Below are 9,047 nucleotides of genomic sequence, written 5' to 3'. Positions count from 1 at the left end.
GAGCAGACACAGCCCCGATGGGCTGGCAATGGGAGGGTTGGTCAGACAGGGCCTTGGTGACACGGGGGGATGCTGGGAATGGGAGCACATTGGGGGGATGCTGGGAATGGGAGCACATTGGGAATGGTGGGGACTGGGGGATGCTGGGGATGGGGCATGGCAGGGGCAGGGGATGCTGGGAACACTGTGGATGCAGGGGATGCTGGGGACACTGGGAATGCAGGGGATGCTGGGGACACTGCGGATGCAGGGGATGCTGGGGACGCAGGGGATGCTGGGGACACTGGGGATGCAGGGGATGCTGGGGACACTGGGGATGCTGGGGACACTGGGGATGCAGGGGATGCTGGGGACACTGGGGATGCTGGGGACACTGCGGATGCAGGGGATGCTGGGGATGCAGGGGATGCAGGGGATGCTGGGGACACTGAGGTGCAGGGGATGCTGGGGACACTGGGGATGCAGGGGATGCTGGGGACACTGGGGCTATGGGCCGTCGGGGCCCTTGCGGGCTGGGGGGATGCGCCAGTGTGAGGAAAGGGGAAAAGTGCAACCCCTGGAGCCGGTAGGGGTGGGAAGGAACGAGAATTGAACAGGGAGGAGGAAGGAGGGGAAGGGCCTGGAGCAGGGCTGCGGGATGGGAGGGGCGAGCCACGGGGATGGATCTGGGTTGGCTCCTGAGCTGGCCCCATCCCCATCGCCCTCCCACTGCATTCCCCTTCCTCGTGTCTCATCCCACCAGCACCCCATGTGGTCCCGTGTCCCCATCTCCTCCTTCCAGCTCCCTCTGTCTCCATCCCATTCCCATCTTCCTTCTGTTTGACCCAGTCCAGTCTCCAGCTCCGTCCCGGCTCCATCTGATCTCCATCCTTTATCTCCATCCTTTCTCCCTTATCGCCATCCCAACTGCTCCAGCTCCATCCCATCTGCTCCTGTTCCTGTCTCCATCGTCTCCATGATTTCTCCATCATCTCCATCCCATCCACCCTTGTCTCCAGCTCCATCCTTGCTGCATCATCTCCATCCCAACTGCTCCAGCTCCATCCCCTCCACTCGGGTCCCCATCCTCTCCATCCCATCTCTCCCTGTCTCCATTGTCTCCATCCCCTCCACTCTTGTCTCCATCATCTCCATCCTTTCTCCACCCGCTCCATCGCCATCCCCATCCCACCCCCTCCGGCCCCGCTCACCGCAGCCGCTGGATGTTGGAGGACACCCCGAGAGCCGGTAGATCCCATCCACCACCCCGTGCTGCTCCACGAACTCCGTGCAGCTCCTCAGCACCTGCGGCACTGGGGGGGGCGAGCACCAGGCCCCATCACCCCTCAAAGCCCCCATCCCCATCCATGGCCCGCCCTGGACCACTCTGGGACCCCGAACCTCAGAGGGGCCCTCACTGAAGAGCCCGATTGCGGCACCGGTGACGCAACCGCGGCGAGACCCAGCCCCGGCACCCCGGTGCCCCCGCGTTCACCGTCCTGCCCTGAGCGCTGCAGCAGCTGCAGGAGGTCGCAGCCGAAGACCCGCTCGCGGGCACCGCCCTTGCGCCTCGCCTTGTGCCGCGACATGGCTGCGATCAACCCCGGCTCACGGGCCGGCACCGGCACCGCGGTGCCCGGGGCGCAGCGGGCGGAAGAGCCCTAGGGGAGGAAGTGCCGGGGCCGGGGAGCCGCGAGGCCACCAATGAGCACCAGTGAGCACCAGTGGCTCCGGGGCGCAGCAGGAAGGTGGTGGCCGAGCACCAGTGAGCACCAACGTTGTGAGTGCACCAATGAGCACCAGTGAGCACCAACGTTGTGAGTGCCCAATGCTGCCGGCACCTCCAAACCGCAGGCAACGAGCACCAGCGAGCACCGACGTTGTGAGTGCACCAATGAGCACCAGTGAGCACCTACGTTGTGAGTGCACCAATGAGCACCAGTTGTGAGTGCACCAGTGAGCACCAGCGAGCGACGTTGTGAGTGCACCAATGAGCACCAGTGAGCACCAGTGAGCACCGACGTTGTGAGTGCACCGATGAGCACCAGTGAGCACCAACGTTGTGAGTGCACCAATGAGCACCAGTGAGCACCAACGTTGTGAGTGCACCAATGAGCACCAGTGAGCACCAACGTTGTGAGTGCACCAATGAGCACCAGTGTGAGTGCACCAATGAGCACCAGTGAGCACCGACGTTGTGAGGGCACCAGCGAGCACCGACGTTGTGAGTGCACCAATGAGCACCAGTGATCACCAGTGAGCACCGACGTTGTGAGTGCACCAATGAGCACCACCGACGTTGTGAGTGCACCAATGAGCACCAGTGAGCACCAGTGAGCACCGACGTTGTGAGGGCACCAATGAGCACCAGCGAGCAGTGTGAGTGCACCAATGAGCACCAGTTGTGAGCACCAATGAGCACCAGTGAGCACCACGTGAGCACCAATGAGCACCAGTTGTGAGTGCACCAATGAGCACCAGCGAGCACCGACGTTGTGAGTGCACCAGTGAGCACCAGTGAGCACCGACGTTGTGAGTGCACCAATGAGCACCAGTGAGCACCAACGTTGCGGGTGCACCAGTGAGCACCGACGTTGTGAGGGCACCAATGAGCACCAGTGAGCACCAATGTTGTGAGTGCACCGATGATCACCAGTGAGTACCAACGTTGCAGGTGCACCAGTGAGCACCAACACTTGTGTGTGCATGAATGATCACCAGTGAGCACCAACCTTGTGAGTGCACCGATGAGCACCAACCTTGTGAGTGCACCAGTGATCACCAGCGAACACCAACATTGAGTGCACCAATGAGCACCAACCTTGTGAGTGCACCAGTGATCACCAATGAGCACCAACCTTGTGAGTGCACCAATGATCACCAGTGAGCACCAACCTTGTGTGTGCACCAATGCTGACCAGCAAGCACCAATGCTTGTGTGTGCACCAACGTCGTGTGTGCACCAATGCTCACCAGTGAGCACCAACATTGTGAGTGCACCAGTGATCACCAGCGAGCGCCAACGCTTGTGTGTGCACCAGTGTCGTGTGCACCAACGCTCACCAGAGAGTTGCGTGTGCATCAATGTTCACCAACGCTTGTGTGTGTACCAACGTCGTGTGTGCACCAGTGCTCACCAGTGAGCACCAACATTGTGAGTGCACCAGTGATCACCAGCGAGCGCCAACGCTTGTGTGTGCACCAGTGTCATGTGTGCACCAACGCTCACCGGAGAGCTGTGTGTGCACCAATGCTCACCAGAGAGTTGCGTGTGCATCAATGATCACCAACGCTTGTGTGTGCACCAGTGTCATGTGTGCACCAACGCTCACCAGAGAGCTGTGTGTGCACCAATGTTCACCAACACTTGTGTGTGCACCAGTGTCGTGGGTGCACCAACGCTCACCAATGAGCACCAACATTGTGTGTGCACCAGCAATCATCGGCGAGCACCAACGTTGCGTGTACACCAACAATCACAAATGTTGTGTGCACCAACGCTCACCAGCGCACGCCAACGCTTGTGTTTGCACCAGCACCGGTGCTCATGCACACACACACGAACACTTGGGTGCCCTTGCCGTGGTGCTCGTGCACGCTCTGGGGCACCCGTGTGGGTTCCGTGTACTCCTGCTCCTCGTGCACCGGGGCCATGTGCAGAGCACGCTTGTGCCATACATGTGCACCCTTGTGCGTGCTCGTGTCATACGTGCACGCTTATTCATGCTTGTGTCATACGTGCGCACGCTTATTCATGCTTGTGTCATACGTGCGCACGCTTATTCATGATTGTTCCATATGTGTGCACGCTTATTTGTGCTTGTGCCATACGTGTGCACGCTTGTGCATGCTCCTGTCATATGTGCGCACGCTTATTCATGCTTGTGCTGTACGTGCGCACGCTTATGCACGCCTATGCCATACATGTGCATGCTTGTGCATGCTCCTGTCATATGTGCGCACGCTTATTCATGCTTGTGCTGTACGTGCACACGCTTATGCACGCCTATGCCACACGTGTGTACGCTTGTGCGTGCTTTTGCCATACGTGCGCACGCTTATGCACACCTCGGCCATACGTGTACATGCTTGTGCCATACGTCCACATGCTCGCGCATGCTTGTGCCATACGTGTGCATGCTTGTGCGTGCTTGTGCCATATGTGCGCACGCTTACGCACGCCTCTGCCATACGTGTGCTTGCTTATACCATACGTCCACATGCTCGCGCATGCTTGTGCCATGCTTATGTGCCATATGTGTGCACGCACACATGCTTGTGCGTGCTTGTTCCATACGTGCGCACACTTATGCATGCCTCTGCCATATGTGTGCATGCTTGTGCGTGCTTGTGCCATACGTGCACACGCTTGTGCATGCTGGTGTCATACATGTGCACGCTTATTCATGCTTGTGTCATACATGTGCACGCTTTTTCATGCTTGTGCCATACATGCGCACGCTTGTGCACGCTTGTGCCATGTTTGCAGCTTGTGCCACACTTGAGCGTGCTTGTGCCATACATGCACATGCTTGTGCCATGTTTGCACGCTTGTGCCACACTTGAGCGTGCTTGTGCCATACATTCACATGCTTGTGCACGCTTGTGCCATGTTTGCACGCTTGTGCCACACTTGAGCGTGCTTGTGCCATACATGCACATGCTTGTGCACGCTTGTGCCATATGTTTGCACGCTTGTGCCACACTTGAGCGTGCTTGTGCCATACATTCACATGCTTGTGCACGCTTGTGCCATGTTTGCAGCTTGTGCCACACTTGAGCGTGCTTGTGCCATACGTGCACACGCTTGTGCACGCTCACACGTGCTCGCGTGCCCATCCTCGCACACGCGTCGGACACGGGGTCCCAAGGCCCGCAGGGGTTTATTTACAAGCGGGGCCGCAGCAGCGGGGGGGGGCCCCGTCCTATACAGGGTCTGTACACGGGGACACGCGTCCCGGGGACCCCCATCACCAGCCCCACGCATGGGGGGGCCCCACCGGGGGCTGCCCAGGGGGGGTGGGGTGGGGGGGGGGGGGGGGGGGGTGTGCGTTGGGGGGTCCGGGTTTTTGAGGGGGGGGAAGGGGAGAGGGGACGGAAGCCCCCCAAGTGCCGCCTGCAAAGCAGGAACCGGCCCAGAGTCCGAGGGGGGGCTTGGTGGTGGGGGGGTTGTTGGGGGGCTCCTGCCCCTGTCCTTGGGGTGTCCCCACACCCGGGGGGGGGGGGGGGGGGGTGTCCGGTGCCGCCGTCACCTCCTCGCCCCCCGGCGCTGTGCCCGCAGGCAGGGGGTGCGCACGGAGCGTGTCCCTCACCCTGTGCCCCATGGCGGGGGGGTGTCCGGTCCCGTCCCCCCCCCCCAACAACCTCCATGGGCAGCGGCTCACACGAGGTGCCCGCGGCCGTTGATGTAGATGCCGTTGGTGGTGGGCTTGGCTTGGAGCATGCCGTTCTCCTGCACGAAGTGGGTCATGGCTTGCTTGATGGGGTCGTCGCCGCCGGGGCCGCCGCCGCCTTCCTCCTCCTCGTCCTTGGGCTCCTTCCCCGCCGGCGCCGCAGGGACCTCGGTCTGCGTTTCGATCTCCCGCACGGTCGAGAGCGTGGAGTAACTGCGGCCCTCGGGCTCCTCGCTCTGCGCGTGGGGACGGGACGGGGGTCACACGCGTGGACCCCAAAGTCCCGTGTGTGTCCCCCCCCCCCCATGGACCCCGGTGCTCACCATGGCCGAGCAGATGCTGGTGCCGCGCAGGCTGTCCCCCGCAGGCTGCCCTGGCGGCTCTCTGCCCGCAGCTGCAGCGTCTCCTCCAGCTGCAAGAGCCCCGTTAGACCCAAGCACCCCATGGACCGGCCCCACGGACACCCCATGGAGCAGCCCCATGGAGCAGCCCCATTGACACCCCATGGAGCAGCCCCATTGATACCCCATGGAGCAGCCCCATTGACACCCCATGGAGCAGCCCCATTGACACCCCATGGAGCAGCCCCATTGACACCCCATGGAGCAGCCGCATTGATACCCCATGGAGCAGCCCCATGGAGCAGCCCCATTGACACCCCATGGAGCAGCCCCATTGACACCCCATGGAGCAGCCCCAGATACCCCATGGAGCAGCCCCATGGAGCAGCCCCATTGACACCCCATGGAGCAGCCCCATTGACACCCCATGGAGCAGCCCCATTGACACCCCATGGAGCAGCCCCATTGACACCCCATGGAGCAGCCCCACGGACACCCCATGGAGCAGCCCCATTGACACCCCATGGAGCAGCCCCACGGACACCCCATGGAGCAGCCCCATTGATACCCCATGGAGCAGCCCCACGGACACCCCATGGAGCAGCCACATTGATACCCCATGGAGCAGCCGCATTGATACCCCATGGAGCAGCCCCATTGACACCCCATGGAGCAGCCCCATTGACACCCCATGGAGCAGCCCCACGGACACCCCATGGAGCAGCCACATTGATACCCCATGGAGCAGCCCCACGGACACCCCATGGAGCAGCCACATTGATACCCCATGGAGCAGCCGCATTGATACCCCATGGAGCAGCCCCATTGATACCCCATGGAGCAGCCCCATTGACACCCCATGGAGCAGCCCCATTGACACCCCATGGAGCAGCCCCATTGACACCCCATGGAGCAGCCCCATTGATACCCCATGGACCAGCCCCACGGACACCACATGGAGCAGCCCCATTGACACCCCATGGAGCAGCCCCATTGACACCCCATGGAGCAGCCCCATTGACACCCCATGGAGCAGCCCCATTGAAACCCCATGGACCGGCCCCACGGACACCCCATGGAGCAGCCCCATTGACACCCCATGGAGCAGCCCCATTGATACCCCATGGAGCAGCCCCATTGATACCCCATGGAGCAGCCCCATTGATACCCCATGGAGCAGCCCCATTGACACCCCATGGACCGGCCCCACGGACACCCCATGGAGCAGCCCCATTGACCCCCCATGGTGCTGCCCCATTGACCCCCATGGACCAGCCCCACGGACACCCCATGGAGCAGCCCCATTGATACCCCATGGAGCAGCCCCATTGACACCCCATGGACCGGCCCCACGGACACCCCATGGAGCAGCCCCATGGAGCAGCCCCATTGACACCCCATGGAGCAGCCGCATTGAAACCCCATGGACCGGGCCCACGGACACCCCATGGAGCAGCCCCATTGACACCCCATGGAGCAGCCGCATTGATACCCCATGGAGCAGCCCCATTGACACCCCATGGAGCAGCCCCATTGACACCCCATGGACCGGCCCCACGGACACCCCATGGAGCAGCCCCATGGAGCAGCCCCATTGACACCCCATGGAGCAGCCGCATTGATACCCCATGGACAGGTCGCATGGACACCCCATGGAGCAGCCCCATTGACACCCCATGGACCGGCCCCACGGACACCCCATGGAGCAGCCCTATGGAGCAGCCCCATTGACACCCCATGGAGCAGCCGCATTGAAACCCCATGGACCGGCCCCACGGACACCGCATGGAGCAGCCCCATTGATACCCCATGGAGCAGCCGCATTGACACCCCATGGAGCGCATTGACACCCCATGGAGCAGCCCCATTGACACCCCATGGAGCAGCCTCATTGACACCCCATGGACGGGTCGCATGGACACCCCATGGAGCAGCCCCATTGATACCCCATGGAGCAGCCCCATTGATACCCCATGGACTGGCCCCATGGAGCAGCCCCGTTGGCACCCCATGGACTGGCCCCATGGAAACCCATGGAGCAGCCCCATTGACACCCCATGGAGCAGCCCCATTGACACCCCATGGAGCAGCCCCATTGACACCCCATGGAGCAACCCCATTGACACCCCACAGCCCCATTGACACCCCATTGACCAGCCCCATGAGCACCCCATGGAGCAGCCCCATTGACACCCCATGGAACAGCCCCATTGACACCCCATGGACCGGCTCCATGGACTGACCCCACTGGCACCCCATGGACCTGCCCCAAGGACACCCCATTAAGCAGCCCCATTGACACCCCATGGATCGGCCTCATGGACACCCCATGGACTGGTCCCCTTCTCCTCCTTCAACACCTCCAAACCCAGTCCCCTGGATCCCCCAGCACCCTTTGCCGCAGTGATCCCATCACCCAGAGCACCCTTGGGCACCCATCCCATCCATCATCCCCAAACCCCATCACCCAAAGTGCCCCCAGCCTCAACTCCTTGGGTCCCCCACCCATGACCCACAGCACCCTCCCCCCCCAAGCCCCCCCTGCATCACCTGGGTGCGGGTGTCCGTGCTGTGGCTCGAGTGCAGGCGGCGGATGGAGTTCTCCCGGGTGAGGGTCAGCTCCTCCTCACTGGGGACATGGGGGGGGATGCTCAGCACCAGCCCCCTGTGTCCCCCCCCCATCGCCCCATTTCCCCCCACATTCAACCCCAGCTCTTACTACTTCTCGGAGATGCGCTTGGTCTTGCGCTTGTGGTAGAGGGTCATGACGACGACGACGACGACGAGGACGCAGAGCAGGACGGCGGCGATGACGCCCACCACCACCACCGAGGCCGAGACCAGGTCCACCTTCCGCACCTCATCATCTGCGGGACACCGGCGGTGGGGAGGAGATGGGAGGTGAATGAAGAGAAGGGGATATCCATGGGTGGATGAGTCCATGGATGGATGGATGGATGATGGATGGATGGATGGATGGATGGATGGATGGATGGATGGATGGATGGATGGATGGATGATGGATGGATGGATGGATGGATGGATGGATGGATGGATGGATGGATGGATGATGGATGGATGATGGAAGATGGATGGATGATGGATGGATGATGGATGATGGATGGATGATGGATGGATGGATGATGGATGGATGGATGGATGGATGATGGATGGATGGAGGATGGATGGATGGATGATGGATGGATGATGGAAGATGGATGGATGATGGATGGATGATGGATGATGGATGGATGGATGGATGGATGGATGGATGGATGGATGGATGATGGATGGATGGATGGATGATGGATGGATGGATGATGAATGATGGATG

The 9,047-nt window shown here is 61.3% G+C and overlaps 1 protein-coding gene and 1 long non-coding RNA gene across 2 annotated transcripts; both read right to left on the bottom strand.

Annotated features, from left to right (window-relative positions):
* Positions 1-5,348: 5,348 nt before the first annotated feature.
* LOC130598039 (nectin-4-like) lies at positions 5,349-5,730 on the bottom strand. The gene is made up of 2 exons (XM_057407086.1): positions 5,696-5,730; positions 5,349-5,608 (listed from the first exon to the last, which is right to left on the bottom strand). The coding sequence occupies exons 1-2, from the start codon at positions 5,696-5,698 to the stop codon at positions 5,360-5,362; spliced, it is 252 nt and encodes an 83-aa protein (XP_057263069.1). The 5' UTR covers positions 5,699-5,730; the 3' UTR covers positions 5,349-5,359.
* Positions 5,731-5,732: 2 nt separating this feature from the next.
* LOC130598040 (uncharacterized) lies at positions 5,733-8,578 on the bottom strand. Its single transcript, XR_008971924.1, has 3 exons — positions 8,433-8,578; positions 8,264-8,342; positions 5,733-5,784 (listed from the first exon to the last, which is right to left on the bottom strand). It is a non-coding gene; the product is annotated as an uncharacterized LOC130598040 (long non-coding RNA).
* Positions 8,579-9,047: the final 469 nt, after the last annotated feature.

This window comes from Pezoporus wallicus, unplaced genomic scaffold (genome assembly GCF_028554395.1).
Source record: "Pezoporus wallicus isolate ANWC-B61680 ecotype Strahan unplaced genomic scaffold, APGP_CSIRO_Pwel_v1 contig_9133, whole genome shotgun sequence".
In the NCBI taxonomy this organism is placed as follows: Eukaryota; Metazoa; Chordata; class Aves; order Psittaciformes; family Psittacidae; genus Pezoporus; species Pezoporus wallicus.
The sequence above is the reverse complement of the archived record's forward strand: the minus strand, read 5'-3'. Positions and strand labels throughout refer to the sequence as shown.